Below are 20,558 nucleotides of genomic sequence, written 5' to 3'. Positions count from 1 at the left end.
GAGGCACGTGGGCCCTGGCAGAAGATGTGTGACCGACAGGTGTCCCCTCCTCCCTCCCGCTGGCGCTGGGCCTTGGGGATATTTTGCTCGAGATGCAACTTCCATTTTTTCCATGGCAACCATCCTTTGTCGGGGCTCAAGACGCGGAGGTTTTTTAACAACTCCCCGTTTGCCAATTCAAGCCCCAGAAGGAAGTGGGGAAGTTCTCATTCACATGCAAAACAGCCGCGATAAAAGCCGAGGGGTGCGGCGAAGGGGGCAGCGCTCGGGCTCTTCCCCTCGGCCTTCCCCCTTTCCGTGGTTTACAGCGGGAAAGAGCCCCGTCCAGGGACACTCTGGGATCCACCACACGTGTGTGTGTTGGGGCACAGTTCTGTCAAACCCACCCATGGCAGCGGATGGAACTTGATGAGCTTTAAGGTCCCTTCCAAGCCAAACCATTCCATGATTCTATGAATGCCAAAATATCTCTACACACAGCAGATCCGTTGGAGACGTTTTCCTTTGGCTCCACGTTTGTACCTGAGCTGCTGTGAATCCCCTCCTCCCTGCTCCTGCAGCCATCCCCTCTTACCCTGTGCTCCAGAGGATGGCTGGATCCTGCTCCCACCTCCAGCACCTGCTGGCAGCTGTGGAATGTCCTCCTGATTTATTCTACCCTGGAGAAACACCTGACAAAGGAAAGAAATTATACAGCTGCCGAGGGAAGTGACTTTTATTTTTCTTCCTACTTGTCCAAAGCTTCCTCAGGGAATTGTGCCATTGGCCACGGATAAAGCGAAGCCCCAGTGATGGAAACCTGATGGATTTCTCATTTTTGCTGACTTACAGACAAACTTCTGCCCAAGCTACAAGGTTCCACCTGCATTAAAATCCTCTTTACCAGAGGGTAAAAGGAGGTGGGAGTCCATTTGCTTTATATTTAAAGAGAAAAAAGCAACCAGTGATACCCAGAAAACGAGTGAGAGAGTCAGAGAAAAGCAAAATCCTTCTGTGCACAATAAATTAGATTAAAGGGACAGAGACTGAAATTTAATATAGGGAACAGAAGTTGCAGCAGATAAACAAACAAGCAGCATAAACCTTAAAAACTACTGAGAAATAAACATTTAATTAAAAACCCAATCACCAAACAAGCAGGAAATGTTCCCTCAGCTTCCCAGAAGCACAGATAGTGAAGCCTCACCGGCTTATTCCTGGTTAGGGAGACCTGGATGTCAGGTTTAATTACAGCTCAGCACACACTCCCATCAGCATCTGTTTTATGAAATAAAATCCGATTCCCAGCTGGATCTGGTGCCTGTGGCTGGAGGACAGGACAGATCTCCAGCTCTTCCAGCACCAGGCACCAAAACCCCTGGGGACAGACAGGAATGTTGCACAAGGAGAGCAAAGCCAATTTCTTACCCATTTTTGTCCAGGATTGGTGGCTGCAGATTCAGGACACAGCCAGGAGCTCAAACCCATGAATGCAGCAGTCCTTGCTCTCGTGCCCAGCCATGATCCCTCTTATGAAAGGTAAAAATCTCTCAGCCCAAACTGCCCTGGGCTACTCAATCCAGCAGTGGGTTTGGATACGGCTCCAGGTCCTTCTTCCAGACAGTTTTACAAATCCTGAAGGAAACACCTTAAAAAGGGGGAAGGACAATTAAGAGATGAATCCCAGGAAGCCACCAGCTCCGTAACCCATCCCTGCCCCTTTGTACCAGCTCCACAGCAGTGAGGAGCCCATTTGGCTGCTTTTCATCCCATTTCCCTGTGTCCCATCTTGGCGTTCAACTCCAATGTGCCCCTTCTCCATTTGTGACTGCTGCTCTGGCAATTAAAACACTAATTAGTCCCAACAGCAACAGCCAATTCATCACACCTCCACGAGGGGCAGAGGCTTCTCCAACAACACAGAAAATCCCAAGGAAAGGCACTCACAGGGTAATTCATATAAAAACTTTATTAGAAACGAGGACACGGCCTCCCAGGAACAACATCCTGCGTTATCTCCCGAACTTGTACAATTTCAGAGCCATAATTAAATACAAGAGCTACAAAAAGGGTGTGAACAGCTATAAAAGGAAGGAGAACTAATCCCCAAAATGCCGTTGTTTCGAACACGGCCGGGGAAAGGATTTTTCCACGGTGGTTTCCAGGCAGGGCCCACGAGGCTGTGAGCTGGCACGATGCCCATGGGATTTTTTTTCCCATCCTAAGGACCAGGATGGGGTTTGATTTTATCCCAAGTCTGTATTGCTTTAATTCAAAGGGAAGAGCAGAGTGTGATGGTTTGATATTGCATCTGACACGTGATGCTGGGTAAACAGCTGTACTTTCAAACCTTAAAATCACACAGAAAAGGAGTATTATCCTATCCCTAGTTATATTTCAATGGTAAATAATAATAATAATTATCAATAATAATAATAAAACCCAGAGGTACTACTGACACAGAAAAAAAAAAAAAGGCCAGCCTCATTTAAGCACCATCTACAATGAGAAAACAAAGGATAAATGGGGCCTGGTTTATAAAACAACCTTTTTTTTTTTCTACTTATACCCAAACCCCATCTGCTGTCTGACCCAGGACCAGTTTAACAGCGCTGATTTTTAGTGCATCAACTGCCACGTTATGATCTCAACTCAACCACACACCATTTCATATAAAACATGGGAAAGGAGGAAAAAATACTAAAAATATATGAATTTCTCAGGTTCCTTACGCGTGTTTTCCACGTTGTGCCATAAAAAAAAAAAGGATTTGGAGCAAGATAAGAGATACAAAAGCTACTGTGCTCGAGTCAGCGGCGAACGTACACGGGAAAGTCGGAGCCGTACAAAAAGTATCCTAAATAGCAAAGGCAATATAGAATATTTCATATAAAACAGGGTTTGCAAAGTATAAAATTAGGAAACAATGCATAGAAGAGCGCGTTTCACACAGCAGCCATGGCTGTGCTAGCAAATCCTTGCAGCCGAGGCGGGATTCCCACCGGAATCACTGCCTGCAGAACTCGCTGGTGATGTTGGGGAGGGGGTAGGCGAAGAGGGAGAAGTCCAGGATGTATTTTGGGAGGAGCTCCTTGATGAGCCGGCGCTGGGTGTTGCACAGGTAGTAGTGGAGCGTCTGGGCCGTGACGGGCTTGTACCAGGCCTGGCGCTCCGGGAAGTGGATGAAGGAGGGCGCCTGGATGCGCTCCAGGACGTGGTCGGCGTCGTCGTGCAGCCGCTCGTAGGAGCCGATGAAGTCGTACCTGACGGCGCAGGGCTGGCACAGGTTGTAGATGGGCATCCAGTGCTCGTTCATCCGCTCCACGTCCTCGTCCAGCAGGTACCGCAGGAACTCGGAGAAGGTCACGTCGTCGCCCGCCGAGTTCGCGCCGTTCTTGCGGTACCTCCGGACGATCTCCACGCCGTACTTCTGCTGGTACTCCTTGATCTCCCCGAACTTGTTCCGGTAGGCCGAGAGCAGCCTCTCCATGGGGTTCCGCACGAAGAGGAACTTGTAGTAGTGCTTCAGGCGGTAGCTGATCTCCTCGGGCTTCATGTCCCCCAGGAACACCAGGTCGCTCTTGTGGTCCATCTTCCCCTGCACGTCCACGCTCTCCAGCGCCCCGTCCAGCACCTTCAGGATGCGCTTCCAGTTGGAGCAGGCCACCTTGGGCACGTAGCAGTAGAGGAAGCGGTACTTGTCGCTGACCAGGAGGTGCCGGAGCAGGGTGCGGCGCTGCCCGGCCGGCAGGTCCCACACGGTGCGGGGCATGGAGCGCTGCCCGCACAGCGCGCGGATCGTGCGGTTCCGGGTGTCCCGCAGCACCTCCAGCTCCAGCCCCGGCCCCGCGGGCGGCTCCCGGCGGGACGGCGGCCCCGCGGGCGGGTGCGGCGGCGGCGGCCCGACCTGTGCGAGGATGCCGCGCTGGATCATGAGGAGCAGCCCGCTGGAGGCCAGGATGACGCCGAACATCAGCATGGAGGGCAGCAGCGCCGCGCCCCGGGAGCGCGCCCGGCTGCGGCCCGGCGGGACCCGGCGGGGCTCGGCGGGGCCGGGGGCGCGGGGCTGCATGGCCGGGGGGGCTCCCGGGCCGGCCCGGCCTCGGGGGGTCCAGCCCGCGGGGTCAGCGGGCGGGGCGGCCGCGCTGACGGAGCGGGGCGGGAGGAGGAGGAGGCGGGACCGCCCCGCGCTGCGACCGCCCCGCCCGGGGCCGGGGCGGGGAGAGGGGAGTCACTCGATCCCGGAATATTTGGGGTGGGAGGGGTCTTAAACACCCTCCAGTCCCAGCCTCTGCTCGGGGCAGGGACGCCTTCCGCCAGCCCTGGTTGCTCCGAGCAATATCCGACCTGGCCTTGGACACTGCCAGGGATGGGGCAGCCACAGCTTCTCTGGGCAACCTGTGCCAGGGCCTCCCCACCCTCACAGGGGAGGATTTCTTCCCTGTATCCATCCCAAATGCCCCCTCTTTCAGTTTGAAGCCATTCCCCCTCGTCCTGTCACTCCAGCCCCTTGTCCCAAGTCCCTCTCCATCTCTCCTGGAGCCCCTTTAAACACTGCAAGGGGCTCTAAGGTCTCCCTGGAGCCTTCTCTTCTCTAGGCTGAACACCCCCAGCTGTCCAGAGCAGAGCTGCTCCAGCCCTCTAATCACAAGAATCCCAGAATTATTTAGGTTGGAAAACAGCTCCAAGATCATCAAGTCCAACCTGTGCCTGATCCCCGCCTTGTCACCCAGCCCAGAGGACTGAGTGCCACGTCCAGTCGTTCTTGAACACCTCCAGGGAGTGGTGACTCCACAACCTCCCTGGGCAGCCCATTCCAACGTATAATCACCCTCTCTGTGAAGAACTTCTTCCCAGTGTCCAACCTAAACCTCCCCTGGCACAGCCCAAGGCTGTGTCCTCTTGTCCTCTCCCTTATTCCCTGGGGGCAGATCTGAACCCCCCCCTCCTGTCAGGGAGTTGCAGAGAGCAAGAAGGTCCCCCCTGAGCCTCCTTTTCTCCAGGCTGAGCACCCCCAGCTCTCTCAGCTGCTCCTTATAGGACTGACTCCCACTAACCATCCCTCTGGAGCAAGCCCAGAGCCACCCATGGGATCCCCACCAGCACCCTGTGATAACGGATGGTTTTTGCAATACCGGGCCAAACCAGCCAAAATTAGTCATCGTGCCACACTTTTATAATATTCTCTAATTCTGTCATCCCTGCACAGGTTTAGCACCTGGAGGAGGAGCAGACACCCGTTACCTGCAGAGCCCAGGATGCTGTGCCACCACCTGAGAGCCAAAGGACGGGATTTTCCAACACTTTGTTTGGGCATTTCCCCCAAACCACCTCTTTGAATGACTGCAGCTGTTCCACCACCTCTGGCTTAAGGCAAAGCACTAACCTGGCCATCAGGATGCCATTTCCTCATCCAGCAGAAATCATTCCACGCTGCCATTGTTCTCCCTGTTTTCCTTCGATGAGTTTTCCGAGCGTACCACGGGGCCTGGGCTCTCAACCAGCCTTGCAGGGACTCTCTGTCAGGAGCTTTTTTAACATCAAGAGAAAACCAGCTTCCACTTACTTTCCTTTGATCAAAAGCCAAGAGCGTTTTGTCAGCCAAGGCAGACAAAGCCCTTGGAGTGCAGTGCCAGAGCCTGCAGCTACATTATTTCACATTTCCCAGTTTTATTTGGATGTAAATACAGCTTTAGCTCTAAGAGGACACGGATATCCTACCCTGCCACCAGCAAAGCTGTACACACGAGGTGATACCAGATTCCTGCTCCGATTGCAGAGGGCAAGTCCTGATCTGATCTCAACGCCAGCCCAAACTGAAGCTGTGCCAACATATATAATCACTAAGGTAAAAAAAAAAAAATCAGGCCTTCTTGGAAATCCCTCCTCTTGGAGGAAAAGCCTCACTGCAGTAAACTCCAAAGCAGCCAAGGGGAATTTTTATTTATTAGTCTGGCACCGCTCATCCCTTTTTGTTCCTATTCTCCCCTAATATCTCCAGGTCAGGAGCAGTTGCATGTGGTAACAGAGTGGTTCTGGAAAGAGAGAGAAATAGGAGGCTGCCCACGAGGTCCCTGGGGCTATTTTCCAAAGGGAATTGGATTTAAGGACTGGTCTGAAGAGCACAGGTACAGGGTAGGATGCAGAGTCCCTATGGGAACAACGCAGCCAAGCAAATACAAGGCTCAGGGGGTGGTTTGCAGGGTTAAACCCCGTGTCACTGAAGAAAATTAATTGTGGTTACACTCAGTGTGCCTAATTAACACCCAGAGTGAGCAGTAATTTGATTTTTGAAGCAGTTAAAAGCCGCCTCACGTTCAGAGTGCGCAAAACTCCGGGAACATGTTTCCCAGACAGATCCATTCCTTCAGGAAAGGTATATTTAGCACATAAAATGTCACAGAGGAAACAAATCTTCAGGCTCCTGTGGTTTGTTTATACAACAAACCACAACGATGGAAGGGTTTGGTTCTCTCTTATGAGAGAGAAGGGAAACCCACACAGCCCTTCCCAGCACATGCTCTGCCAGGCCTCATCCCTGCAGTTCCCACTCACAGGTATAAAAGCAGGATTTTTGTAACTCACAGCCCCTTTCAAGATGCTTCCAAACCCCAACAATCCCCTTAAGAGCACCACGGGTAACTGGAGGAGTAAGTTTCTGGGCCTTTTCCTCACTGTTTACTCGCACGAGCAGAAAACCAACATTAAAATACATTACTGTTATTATTATTATTATAATAATATCACATTTTAATATCATCTGCATTACACTGAGGCAGTCTCTCAGCAGCATTTATGCACACTCAGGTTTAAGACAGGCTGCAGAACTCACCTGGGCTGTCAGAGATCAGGAATATTTATCAGTCTGACAAGGAAAGGGCCAATTCCCAGAGGGGATGGAGGAAAAGGCTGAGGGATGCCCCTGTCCATCCTGCTTGGACCGAGACTGGACACTGATGTCATCACCAGTGCCCTGCCAAGGCTCTTCTGCCCCTTGGGCTGAGAACAGACATTTATTTTGGGCTGAGGAACTGCAAAAAGGAGGAATGTGTGAGGCCGCTGGAAAAGCTGAGCTGGAAAAAAGGAGGTTTCTTTAGAAAAAAAACCAACCAAAAACAAACCAGTTTGGGCTGATGCCAACTTTCCAACAAGCAGCAGGATGGTGATTCCTAACAAAGGAGACCCCCTGGATGGGTCTGAGCAGCTCCGGATCAAAAGGTAAAACAAGCAAAGGAAGGAGAGATCCGATGCTGCGGCTTCGTGTCCAGAGATTATCCCATAATTTGGTATAATAAAGCCTCTTATCCGAGGGGATAAGCACAGAAGCCGCTCCACAATCAGCTCATGACCAAGGCAGAGTTCCTTATCTCTAGGGAAAAAAGCCTTTTTAAACAAAGTCAAACACTCCGAATGAATGCGCTGGATAATTCCAAGGAGATGGTCACGATCGGCTCGGTCAGAACAGAAAAATCCCTGTTTTCAAGGAAAACTTTGTGCTGAAGGACCTGGTTATAAATTCATGGATATGCAGTTGGCTGAACTTGCAAAGACATTACTCCGAGCTCAGTTCCTCGCTATGAGCTCAGTTCCTCCCTCCCTGCTCCACTGGGCATGACTCTGGAATTGCTTTTGAATGGAGCCATCCCAGGAGGATCAGCTCCTCCATACCAGGAGAACCTCCAAGCACCACACGCTCAGCAGGGGCCATGACAGCTCTTCCCCCTTGGATTTGGGATGAGGATGCACGGAGGGGGACGGAAGCACATCCCGGTCCCCAGAGATCGCACGGACAGCGAGACACGGCCGTGGAAGCTGCAGGGCAGGGAGCCAGCACAGCTGGCAGGCACTGCATGGATACACATTCCCCCGGGCTGCACACTCCATACAGAGCACACTCCACACGCTCCAGCTGGGCAGGGGGTCGGAGCAAGGTCAGGAATACTCGGGAATACCACAGGCACTGGCACAAGGGGGACAGCGTTCGGTGGCCGTGCCTCAGTCGGAGCTTTGCTGGTGTTTTCCTACTCCCCAGAAAACCCAGGCTGACATGCAAAGCCCATCCCAAGCCGAGTGTATCCAATTTTAAGTCAGCAACAACCACAATTCCCTTGTTCTACCCTTTATCCTCTTGCTGACCCATCCCTGATCCCACTGATCCCTCTCAGCCCAGGGCTACTGGATTCACACACCATCGGAGTCAGAGCCAGCTGGGGCTTTACCACCAGTTTTCAGTACAAACACACACTAAATCCAGCACAGCTCAAACCTGTGTCGCAGGAGAGTCTCCAAGTCTCTTAACTCATTCCAGGTCTATCTCCTGCTCTTTACACGGAGTTTCCCGAGGCTCCCAGGTGGCTCCTGCGGGGCTGTAATGAACTTGTGAGTGTGTGTGTGTGAGATTCCTGCTGGAATTTGTCCAATTAATGTTTTTGTGGTTTCACAGGCAGCAGGGTGAGGACTGAACCTGCTCCAACACCTACAAAACCTGCAGCATCTTGTCCCTGCCACCACAAATCACTGTTCTGAGGGAAAAAAAAAATGGGAAGGGACTAATAAGGACCCATTTGCCTGAGCCCTGTTTAGGCTTTTAACATCCTTCCATGTGTCAGGAACAACAAATAGCCTGTGAAGGACGTGCTTTGCCCCAGGAAAACTATTTGAGGGGGATGTTGAAGACTTGTGGTGGATGAGTGCCGGGAGATCTGGGGGCTAAGCTGAAAGAGGTGGGATCTGGCTGGAAATAGGGAGAAATTCATCCTTGAGAGGACAGTCAGGCATTGGAGGAGCTGTGCCATCTCTGTGGAACCCAGGCTGGCTGACTCACAGAATCCCAGACTCATTTAGGTTGGAAAAGACCTCCAAGATCATCAAGTCTGACCTTCAGTTGTGGTGTCTGTGAAAACTTCCCAAAACTTCCTGATTTTTTTTGTTGTTCTTCTCAATATGGTTTTCTGTGTGTGACCTGGATTTTATAGGAACTGGAAGTTTTGTGCCTTCAGGCCATACAAGGGCAGCATGTTATTTAAATTGTTGTGTAATCCCTAAAAAGCATTTTCCTGAGTATTCCAAAGGTACTTTCCAAGGAAAGTCTGAGGGTTTAGCATCAAGCCCATTGTAAATGCCAGTCGGAAATCCTGAGTCCACGAATTACAGCAGCCTCCTTCCTGCTTTCTTACTGCTGATGTACACACTCCATTCATTTTTCCATGTTAAATTCCCTGTGTGTGCACAGCAGGATCCTACTGGTGCTTTTAAGGAACAAACATGTACAACTAATCTGAAATTTTCTCTAAATTTCAGTATATTTACAAGGTTGTTTCCAACGTTTTCAAGCCCTAAATGCATCAACATAAAGGTCGTTTGGAAAACGAGCATTGAAAGGGAGAAAAATGAGGGAGGAAACTCAGGATCCTAGGGATGAAAAATGAGGGAGGAAACTCAGGATCGAGGGAAAGGCAAAGAGCAAGCAAATCCCATCCCTCATGAAAAATTAATTATTAGAAAAATGAGTTATTATAAATCATGAGACATTGTTAATTATATCAAAGAGCAGAAGGGACTCCAGCAAGAATTCCGGCCTGACATCTGTCCCAACAGGATTAATTTAAAATAAACATCAGGAAGAACGAAATAAATCAGTTGGTTTGTGCCTCCTCTCGCTCCGGACCGTGGAGGAATGGGGCTTTCTGCAGGAAAGCCACAGAAAGGGCTTTTCTTTCCCCCTTCTCTATCCATAAAAAAAACATTGCATTATTTCCAGATTTTGGAAGAAAACTGATTAGGAAAGCTAAATTACAGGAAAATTTGCTCAAATATTAGGAAAAAAATGAGTTGGGAGCAAGGGGTCTGTCCTTGTCCCTGGAAAAGAGGGGCTGCTGCCTGCCTGCATCCCTGGTCCCAAACCCACATGCTTCCCTGCGGCTGCTGTCGGGTGACATCATGTTCCCGAAACAAGGAGATCCCTTTGGGAAATCAACTCCCACGGGGTGTCCCAGCTTTCATCTCACAGGGAGGTGAGAACAAAACCCAACCATGCTCGTTAACATGCCATATAATTCCCTTTTTATAGACTAATTATCCGATGTGGTACTAATCCCACCCCACTCACGGATCTTTGGCTGGGATAGGGAGAAACATCCCCCAGCCTGGGACAGGGAAAAACATCTAATTGCTGAATCACCTTCATCCTGAGCAATCCAGAGTCCTCTCCTTGAGAAATCCACCTCCTGTGGCCCACGGACAGCAGAGGATGCTGTTCCCTGCTGGGAGGGTCATTTGCAGGAAGAAAAAAAAAAATGGGTAAAAGGGATTAAGTGGAAGTCAGGAAACATCTGTAGAGCACAAACCAGAGCTTGGGCTGAGCAGGATGGGATGGCCAAAAGCATCTGGTCTGCTCCTTAAATCCAGGTTCAGGGACCACCCAAAAGATGGAGGAGAAACCGGAGTCGGCTTCGTGCAGCTCAATCCCTACGTATTACAAGGGAAATAAGAATGGGATGTTCCAGGGACAAGGGAATTCCAGGGAATTTGCTCTGTGCCCTGAGCCAGGCGCTGAGGAGCAGGGGAGTTTACCTGCTGCAGAGGGAGGAGGGGAGTTTTCTCACCGGCTCTTCCCAGAGCACTTGATGCTCCTGAAACCATGACATTCCCAGTGCAGGAAGCAGAAACGCTCTGGGAACAGGCACTAACCGCTTCCTTGTGGGAAATCTGGCTGAGTTCCTGGGATTTTCTCATTTATGGAGTGCTAAATGCTGCCAGGTGCCATCATCCCCATCCTGGCTTTCCCCGTGGGCTTCCTACCATTGCTGCATCCCTGCTCAGGCAGCGGCCCGGGAAAAGCAGTGAGCACAGCACGGGAAAAAGCTGGATTATTGATGAAGTTATGATATTAATTACATTATTTATGAGTGCAGAGAAAGCAGAGTAACAAAGAAAACTCCGAACAGCCTGGCTCCGTGGGAGAGCCGGACACTCCCGAGCTTTTGCTCCATATCCTTCCAAAAGCCCCTCTCCATCAGAACAGCCTGCTTGTTGTTTTCTAATACAGATATTCCGGTGCTCCTGCCGCTCCGAGAGCGGAAAGATATTCATGGAGATGCAGGGGTTTTTCCAGCCTTGTTAAATTGATTTTCTTTTAAGAATCACTGGGCGGTCAAAGCGCTCTGGCGCTGTTTTTTGTGGAACACTCCGGAGAGGTTTATAGAGATATTAAAATTAAATACGAAGCCACGGAATAAATGGTGCCTCCATTCAGCGTGTCTTGTAAATCCAGTTTAAATGGTTCCCTTTATTAAATATCCCTTCCTCTTAAAAATGGATTAACTGCTCTCACTGGAGGCTCTGACGGAGAAGCCACTGGATCCCTATGGCAACACCGCGCTCCGACATCCCCTCGCTCCACGCCAGGCCCTGGGCTTCATCCCACTTCAGGTATCCCCATTATGGCACCTCCTGTTATTAATCACCATCTCTAATTAATAATCACCATCTCCCATTATTAATTACAACCCCGAGGCCGGCATCGAGTGCTGTGACTTCACCCCATGCCGGTGGGGTGGTCCCATCCCATACGGAACACATGGATAGCACCTGGATACCTTTCCCGGTGCAACCCAGTGCTCACCTGATTCCTCCTCCGTTCCCCTGATTTTGGGCTCGTTGTTTTCCTCTATTCCTTCCTTTGTCCTCAGTCTCTCACACTGCCCAGCGCTGCTCCGGTGGCACCTGCCTTCAGTGGTGGCCATCCCACAAGCTCTGCAGGGGCCCTGCAGAGCTCTCAATCCATGCTCTGGGCTGGCATTTGGAACTGAAGGAAAATTCATGTGTGAAGGGCTGATTTAGCTGGATTTTGGGGGGTTGCAGGAGGCTGGAGCGCTGCAATCTCAGCCAGTCCCCAGCACACAGTCCCCCAGCACAGCTCCCTTCCTGAATGGGAATTACCTTTCTGCTGAGGGCTTTTAGCACAGGAAACAGCCTCCAGGAATGTCCAGCTGGATGTTTCTGGAAAAACAGTGCCACGCAGGTGAGCTGTGGGTCCTGCTGCTCCTGGATCCCAGGAATGCAGCCACAGGGATACACAGTCAGGGCAGGAGCAGTGGCTGGAGCGGAACGTGAAAAGCTCAATCTCTTTTTTATTTAGCTTTGAGTGACACAGGCGGCGAGGGAGCAATTCCAAGAGTGGCTCTGCAAGGCCACGGCTGGTTTCCCATGGATGGATCCTGTGCCAGTGGCACCAGGGGCTCGCTGTGCTGCCAGTGCAGCGTTTGGAGCAGCAGAGCCAACGCTGGCACACAGGGATTAGCAAGCATTTATCCCTTATCTCCCCCTAAACTCCCCGCTCGGCGAGCCAAGCGTTTATCCCATATGGATGGGGTGACAAGGGCACAGTAAAACTGGGAATTGCCCACGCTGGGGTCCCTGGAGCCACTGAGTTAATACGAGGATGTGAAATCCCTTCTCCCCGTCTGGCACTGACTGTGCCAGGGCTGGTCCCGCCCCTGGTGATGGCACAAAGCCCCCGCAGAGCTCGGCATGGCTCATCCATCAGCAGGGACAGAGCCAGGCGAGTGCTGGAGTGCTCTGTCACCTTAATAGGACGCTCCAAGCTGCTCCCGTCCCTTGGCTCTGACGGATTCTGGCACAATTACACTCAATTATAATTAGTGGCATTAAAGCAGCACTTAAACACAAGCAGGAGCTCGTGGCTTTCGCTCCGGAGGGGGAAGACACTCCAGCCAGTCCTGGATGCTGCTCTGGATCTGCTTTGGCTGGGAGATGTGGGGAGTGAGGTGTGGAAGCCCCTGGACCTTGGAATATCTCCTACCCCTCAGTGTGCTCACCCCAGTGCCCGAACCTTCTCTGAAGCCTCCGGAGGTGCCCACAGCCCCGACCGCTCCTTCCCAGTGCCCCAAGTGCCTCCTTCTCCCTGCAATTCCCTCAAGGCTGGTGATACTCCGTCACCTCCAGACACTGCACGTGGAAACGAGGGAGATGTGACGCAGCAGCTCGGCTCTGCCAGGAACCTGAACCACCGCTGGTGATGGAAACCAGCCACGGAGCCACCGCGGGGTCCCCAGCTGGCCAAAGCTGGGTGGGATTCCGGTGGCCACACACCTCCTGCTTCCCAGCCGGGTGAGCCCACGCCTCCCCGATGCTCCACGTCACTCCAAGGACAACCTGTGGTCAGCGGGACCGTGCCGAGGTGGCAGCAGGACATTCCTGGCAGCATCAGTCAGGATACAGGAGCAGTTTGCTGAACGTAGGATCCAGGAGAGCCGGATACGGCTCCGCGCAGCTCCCTCGGGTGGCAGATTTCAACAGTAAATCCAATTTTGTTTGACATTAATCCCAACTCTTCAGCCCGCCACAGATTATCCATTCGGTGATGGCTCGCCACGCGGGAAGAGCTGGGAAGGAAAAGCTTTTTCTCGGTTTTCTTTCCAACAGAGCCCTCCAAGGGAACATCCACACCTGGATAAGTGCCGGATCCGGCCGTGGTGCAGGCACAGGTTTCCACTCCATTCCTGGCACCCACCTCACTGACGCCTCAGCGCTGCTGAGTCACATTAAATCCAACTGGAAAATCTCAAACTGGTTCTTCAGCAGAAATCTCAGGCCACGGGTTCAGGAACATCGTGCTCAGTGACCCCCGCACTGGCTCACAAATATAAACGTCCCCAGACAAGCTCCTTCCTCTCCTTGGGAGGATAATTCCCAGTTTAATTCACTTCATCACTGCAGTGTTTTCCTTTTTCAGGAATTGTCTTGGTTTTATCCAGCTTTCCAGGTTTGTACCTCTGCTGGCAGCTCCCTGCAAGGAGCTGTGCTGTGACGTGACTGGGTGCAGGAAGGAAAAGGCAGGGATCTAGCAAAATCCCTAATCCCATGAAGAAATCCAACCGGGAATTTAAGAACTGGTGTGATGCCAGTAGGGCTGTAATGGGACAGGGATCGAGGCAGTTCCAGAGTGGCCCCAGCTCACCCCATGGGACCATCTCAGGATCTCCTGCTCTAGGTGACCTGGGAGCAAAAGATGCTGCAAATCCCGGATGCAGCCAGGATCTCAGGCATGTTATGGATGCAGTTCCCATCCCCACCCCACAAGCCAGATGTGCCCCTCACTCACTTCTCTGTAATTAGGAGCTAATTCCATGCCAGATATTACTCTTCCCTTCTGCTCATTTTGTTCCCAGAACTCATCCCCTCCCTCCCCAGGCATCCAAGGGTCCACTCACAGCATTATTCATAGGAATAGTCGATTCCAAGGGTCCTGTCACCTCCCCACCACTTGGACACGTAAGGACACCCAGCACAGCCTGGTCACAGGAAGGGCTCCGAGCCTCGACCAAGGTCCCCACGGTTTTGGGATGAATTCCCTGGGGTATTCACCATCCAGGGCTGCTCTGGCCGTGAGCACCCCTAGACAGCTCTCACCTGGCAGTAGGTGCAGACATTCCCATCAGGCAATCCCGATCCCATTATCCCGCTCCTCGCTGCGCCTTTTCGAGTGGGGTGACTCCTCTCTGCTCTCTTCCCACTTGGAATCCTCCTGGCTGTTCAGGATGTCTGTGCAGAATGCTCGTCCTTGGGGTGCCTGTGGCACTTGGTGCCCGGGGCTGGGACGCTCCAATGGCAAGCGCTGACGGAGACAGCGCTCCAAGCAAGATGCTTTTCCAAAGCAACATTCCCAAGTGCTTCCCACAGGGTTCCTAAAGCCTAGCTGAAACAAGCTTCGCCACCACCACCTTCCCTGCCTGAGAAAGCTCAAATATTCCACTGACAGCAGCTGTCAACAGCAGATTGGAAAAAAGTAAGTCAGTCCCTGCCCATCCTGCTGCCACTTGTTCTATTTCCTTGGAAAACGCAACAGATTGCTCACCCCAAGGCCTGGAGCACCCAAATCTGCTCCCAAGCACTCCTAATTCCTGCAACCACTGGATCCAGGGGAGAAGAAGTTCAGGCAGGGATGGGAATAACAGCCCAGCACTGGTTTGTTTTCTAAATCAATACGATTTTTCAAATTTATTTTTTAAGAATTACTTCTAATATATCTTTTTCACAGAAGGAGGGAATAGGGAATGTTCTCATTCCATCTGTAAACACTGAAATACAGATCTGGGAAACCAGGGAAGAGACACAAAAAAGTGCATTTTACAAAATTATCAACTAAAATATATTTTACATGTATTAACGCTTCGATTTAAATTCTACCGACTGCATTTTTTTTTTCAGTTTCAAAAAATATTTCCATATCTAATAGATTAAAAAAGCAGGAAATCTTTTCATTAGGGATAAGACATTTCAATTCATTTACATGCTGTTTGCACAACAGCATCAGCAACCACGTGAACCTCAGTGTCCATGGCCTAAAGCAGATTCAGCATGAGAAGAGTCAGGTTTGTCCTCTCCAGAGCCAGGTCGGAGCCCATTCCGGACCCAGGGCAAGGATAATTTCTCTGCTACCTGGAGAGGAGCCAGGGCAAGGTGGGAGCAGGGAGAGAGGGGGCAGAAGGAGGAATTTCAGAGGTTCCAAGGCCCTGACTGCAGCAGTGCTCAGGTTCTCCCAGCCGGTGGGTCTCACAGCATTCCATGTCCAATGGCACTGCCAGAGGGAAACAGCCGTGGCAGCTCACCTGCTTCAGGCTGGGGGGCAAAGGAGTGAGTCCCCATGGAGGCAGACTGGGGATTTAGGGTTTCCCATCACCTCCCGCCCACCCCGGGGTGCAGCTGCTCCACTCTGCCCTCACTGCTCTGCCCATTCCCTCCATGCCACGGGCAGGAGCAGCTCCGCTTCTCCAGCCTCCTCCCTCCCAGCTACGGGGGAAAACCATTCCATATCCTCCACCAGAAACAGCAGAGACCATGTCCTCCAATGCCTCCTTGCACCCCTTCATCTGACTGTCCTCAGAGTGCTGCCACCTCCCACCCCAACACAGCCCCCCCAGTCATTCCAAGAGACCCCCAGTGCCAAGAGAATTGTTAAGGAGAGATCCGGGTGATCCCTTTGACACCAACAGTATCTTGAGGTATAAGTGAGAGAAGATGCTTCACCTGCCAATTTTTTGCTTGCACACCTGGGATCCCACCTGCCAGAGCCGTGTGTTCTCCCTGGGCTATGCAGGAGGGAATAAACAGGAATTTTCCAGCGGGAATCGCCCACCGGCAGCAGGGAGATGCCCGCCCACCGCGGTGGGTTCCAGGCTTGTCATCCCCTCAAACCATCATCTCCGGACACAGTCCCCTCTTTGGTATGTAGAGCAAATCTCTGGAGAACTCCTGCATTCCCAGACTATTCCACGTAAGGGATCGGATGCTGTGGGGTTCTCTCTTCAGGCCGGGCAGGCGGGTGGCTGTCGGAGCAAGGAGACCAGCCCTGCATCCCGAGGGAATACAGGGAATGCTGCTTCCACTGACAGGACAACACTGAAGCAGAATGGACGCTTCCACCACGGAACACCGTTTCAAAAGCCCCAGAAGACTGGGAAAACGCAGATCCCTCATTTCAGTGGGCTGCTCTGCCAGCAGGAATTGGGTGACACAGGCTCGGTTCTCCTTCTGTCCGGTAGTGCAATCTCGGGCTGGGCTCCCAGCTTGGGGCAGGGACTCACCGGGATTTGACGCTGTCCTTTGGTTTGCTTTGGGATTAACTCCAAGTTTGCGTTGAGATAAGCTAAGGGCTGCCTGGGATCTAAGTGCCATCCGGGATCTGTACAGGTAAGGCAAGAGGCAGGACCTGCGGGGCTCGGGCCGCATGGTCCATGCGAACCTTTCCCAATGCTCAGGCCCTTTCAGGAGCCACAAAGCCACTTTGGTGAGCCTGCTCGGACACCAGGATGAGCTTGGAGCAGGGAGGCTGCTAATGGCTTCAACAGCAGGCCCAGGATCAGGACAGTCATGCGGGGAGGGAGGGGAATTTAAACAAGCCAAGAACACACAAGAAAAGGGTTTGCCACTTCCCCCTCCGGCTGCTTCCCACTGCACACACACAGGGATAAGCAGGGACTGTAAAGACATTACAGGAAACAAACTGGGAAGGAAGGGGAAAACCCACAGCCCCCTGAGCCATCAGAGGAAGAGCAACACTCAGAAGAGAAGAGGAAACATGTTTCTCACTGGCAGAGCCCACTTTGTGAGCTCCAACCTTCTGAGCGATGTGCACCAGCGGGCAGTGGGCTTTGGGAATGGGGCATGAGACCCTCTGGGCACAGTCAGGACACCTGGGACATGCCCAGCTCTAACCTTGCACTGGGGTGTGACACCTGTGACCCTGGCAGCTCCCTCTGCTCCAAGCCCCAGTCCAGGTGGTGAATCCTGGAGCAGCGAGGTGACGGGAGGAGAAAGACAAGGGAGAACAGGGGCCACCTCTTCCCCTGATGGAGCAACACCTATCCAAGCATGACACAAGGCCACTCTGCATCCAGGCAGCTCCCAAAGCTGTATTTTGAAGAAGCTCTCGCCCACTGAGAATCCTCAGAGTCTGTCCCTGTGGGACAAAGGAGACTGTCCTGTGCTCTGCCAAGGAACTGGGCTCAGTTCCCACCGAAACCCCCCGACCTGTCCCAGCCGGACTCAATACTGCCCCGCCACATCCCTCCTGCACCTTCCCGCCTCTCCCGACCGTGGCTCTGCATCGCTTCCTGCCTTTTATTCCCTGCAAACCTTACCAATAGATGCATCTCTAGATACATATATAGATATAGATTTACGTATGCAAATCCCTATATCTATATACATATATTTATTTTATACGTATATATTTTTCATTTATGCTTTTTAAACGAAGTGCTGTGCTTTCAACCGCTGCCTCCCCTCCGCGGGCTCCGCTCCTCTCGCGCGCTCCCGAGTCCCAGGACGGAGCGCCGGGCGCTCCCACCTGCAGCAGCACGAGGTGAGTCGGGAGTGCCCAGGTGTCCCGGACCATCGGCTCGTTCCCGCCGCGCTCCGGCGGAAGGAGGCTCCTACTGGGGGTTCTTCAGGATGCGCCCGTGCCTGAAGTCGTAGACGTGACGACAGAGGAAAACCAGCTCGGGGTCCGTGTCCTCGGGCACCTTGCGGTGCAGAGGGGTGGAATACTCCTCCGAGGGAGGAACCATGATGGTTTTCCTGCCCGGGATCCCTTCGACTCGACGCTTTGCCAAGGCACAAAATCTGCAGGGCAATCGGAACACAGGGGTTATCACGGAATCCTGGAATGGTCTGGGTGGGAAAGGACCTTAAAGCTCAGCCAGTATCACCCCCTGCCTTGGGCAGGGACACCTTCCACTAGCCCAGGCTACTCCAAGCCCCGTCCAACCTGGCCTTGGACACTTCCAGGGATGGGGCAGCCACAGCTTCTCTGGGTAACCTGTGCCAGGGCCTCCCCACCCTCACCGGAAGAATTTTTTCCTAATATCCAATCTAACCCTTCTCTCTGTAAGTGTGAAGCCAGTCCCCCTTGTCCTGTCCTTCCAGGCCCTCGTAAATAGTCTCTCTCCATTTTTCCTGTTGGCTCAGGTACTGAAGGGGCAATTAAGTCACCGTGGAGCCTTCTCTGCTCCAGGCTGAACAATCCCAACTCTCTCAGTCTTTCCTCACAGCAGAGCTGCTGCAATCTCTGATCACCTTGGTGGCCTCCCCTGGACTCATTCCCACAGGTCCACATCCTTCCTGTGCTGAGGACCATAAACTCAATCCCCCTCCTGCTGTCTGTGACCTGCTGGAAGCCACAACCATGGCTCCCAAAGATAAGTGGGAAGGGATAGAGTGTGAAGGAGAACGAAGCTTTGTTCAAGAACTCCTGCTTTTTATCCCCCCTGAGCTGCAGGAAGCAGCACAAGTTTATATTTCCATCCTGGTATGTGTTGTACAGCACCAAAGATGACAACAAGTAACCCTCCTGTTTTTACTGCTCACATACAAGCACCAACACTTGGGAGCCCCTCGATGGGAGCATGAGAGGCTGGGGAAGGGGCTGGAGCAGCAGGAGTGGCTGAGAGAGCTGGGGGGGCTCAGCCTGGAAAAAAGGAGGCCTGGGGGGACCTTCTGGCTCTGCAACTCCCTGACAGGAGGGGGGAGCCGGGGGGGGGGTGTCGGGCTCTGCTCCCAGGGAACAAGGGACAGGACGAGAGGAAATGGCCTCAAGCTATGCCAGGGGAGGTTTAGGTTGGATACTGGGAAAATTCCTTCATGGAAAGGGCTGCCCAGCCCTGGCACAGCTGCCCAGGGCAGTGGTGGAGTCCCCATCCCTGGAGGGATTTAAAAGCCATGTGGAGGAATGGTTGGACTTGACTGTCTCCAAGGGCTTTTCCAACCCAAACGATTCCATGATTCTACACAACCCACACCCAAAGAATCCGCAGTGGGAGAAGCCCTCAGCCTGCAGCAGAGCGAGTGTCACTCCCCCAGCTCTGCCCCACCACAGCCTGCAGGGCTGGGATGGACAGTCGGGATGGCTGGAAACCGGAAGAGCGAGAGGAGCTGGAGGCAGGGGAGGTTTTGGAAGAGCAGCAGGTCCAGAGCTCCACCTACCTGCAGTACTCTGCGAAGGTCAGCACGTAGCACTTCTCCTCGATGCAGGCGACGCTGTTCTCGTCCTGGTGCCGGGACGCAAAGATCTCGTTCTGCAGGAGGGAGGGAAGGAAGGAAGAGGTCACCCCGCCGGCCAGGACCAGCCCCACACATTCCCCCAGCCCCTCACCGGAGACTCAAAGCACGCCCACAGCAAACACTCTAAATTTAGGGCCAATATTCCACACAACCTGGACACCTTCCACGTGTTCCTGTGCACCAGAATTTTATCCAGCAACACGTGAGCAAAGTAGAGTCTCCCATCATTTATCTCTGCCCAGCACACACTCTGTGAGGCCTAGTGCCCAAATGCCAGGCATTTCCAATGTTACAAAGCTCTCCAGCAGCAAGGCCACAGACAGCTGCACCCCTCGGCCTCCCCTTTCCTCCTGGATTCTCTAATCCACCTCTATATCACAGCTAAAGGAATCCCTTCCTCATCCCAATTCAATTAAAAAGGCTGGTTTAGTGAGAGAAACAGCAACAGCCTTTTCTGGAATCATGGAACAGAATCCTGGAATGGTTTGAGTTGAAAGAGGCCTCAAAGCCCATCCAGTGCCACCCCTGCCATGGGCAGGGACACCTTCCACTAGCCCAGGTTGCTCCAAGCCCTGTCCAACCTGGCCTTGGACACTCCCAGGGATGGGGCAGCCACAGCTTCTCTGGGCAAACTCCCCTTCATTTTTTCCCAGAGTAATTTAGGGAACTTGGCTCTGCAGCAGGCAGGATTAGTTAAATATGGGGCAACTTGGATGGAGCCACTGGAAAGAATTCCAGGTGCGGTTAGATCAGCAGAGATGATGATCTCTGGGAATAAGGATTCCCTGCAGGCTCCGTTTCTGCTCCCAGCCCCGAGGAAGGAGGCTGAAAGGGAAGACTCACAAAAGGGTGACCATTTGGGGACAGGGTTGATGAGGGACACTGGGAATGCCACACCTTCCTTCTGCACCTTGGGGTTCTGGTTTGCTCCTTAAATTAAAACTCCCTGAGCCACCTCCTGCAAGCCCAGCCCAGCCCTCAGCTCAAGCTCTCTC

The 20,558-nt window shown here is 52.6% G+C and overlaps 3 protein-coding genes across 3 annotated transcripts in view; all 3 read right to left on the bottom strand.

Moving 5' to 3' along the window:
* Window positions 1–20,558, bottom strand: part of LOC116787990 (deleted in malignant brain tumors 1 protein-like) — a 499,349-nt gene that overhangs the window by 69,559 nt on the left and 409,232 nt on the right. The gene's annotated exons all lie outside the window — the stretch shown is intronic.
* On the bottom strand, window positions 1,930–3,973 carry CHST14 (carbohydrate sulfotransferase 14). Its single transcript, XM_032691637.1, has one exon. The coding sequence runs from the start codon at window positions 3,956–3,958 to the stop codon at window positions 2,987–2,989; it is 972 nt and encodes a 323-aa protein (XP_032547528.1). The 5' UTR covers window positions 3,959–3,973; the 3' UTR covers window positions 1,930–2,986.
* BAHD1 (bromo adjacent homology domain containing 1) overlaps window positions 17,937–20,558 on the bottom strand; it is a 28,573-nt gene continuing 25,951 nt past the window's right edge. Inside the window, exons 6-7 of the mRNA XM_032690890.1 lie at window positions 19,486–19,577; window positions 17,937–18,126 (exon numbers count right to left, since the gene is read on the bottom strand). Of these exons, the coding sequence (XP_032546781.1) occupies window positions 17,937–18,126; window positions 19,486–19,577 (282 nt within the window). The remainder of the gene's footprint in view (window positions 18,127–19,485; window positions 19,578–20,558) is intronic.

Source organism: Chiroxiphia lanceolata, chromosome 6 (assembly GCF_009829145.1).
Source record: "Chiroxiphia lanceolata isolate bChiLan1 chromosome 6, bChiLan1.pri, whole genome shotgun sequence".
NCBI lineage: Eukaryota > Metazoa > Chordata > Aves > Passeriformes > Pipridae > Chiroxiphia > Chiroxiphia lanceolata.
The sequence above is the reverse complement of the archived record's forward strand: the minus strand, read 5'-3'. Positions and strand labels throughout refer to the sequence as shown.

What these genes read in the sequence shown, in the direction of transcription:
- CHST14 (XM_032691637.1), bottom strand. Translation starts at nt 3,958, where the DNA reads ATGCTGATGTTCGGCGTCATCCTGGCCTCCAGCGGGCTGCTCCTCATG.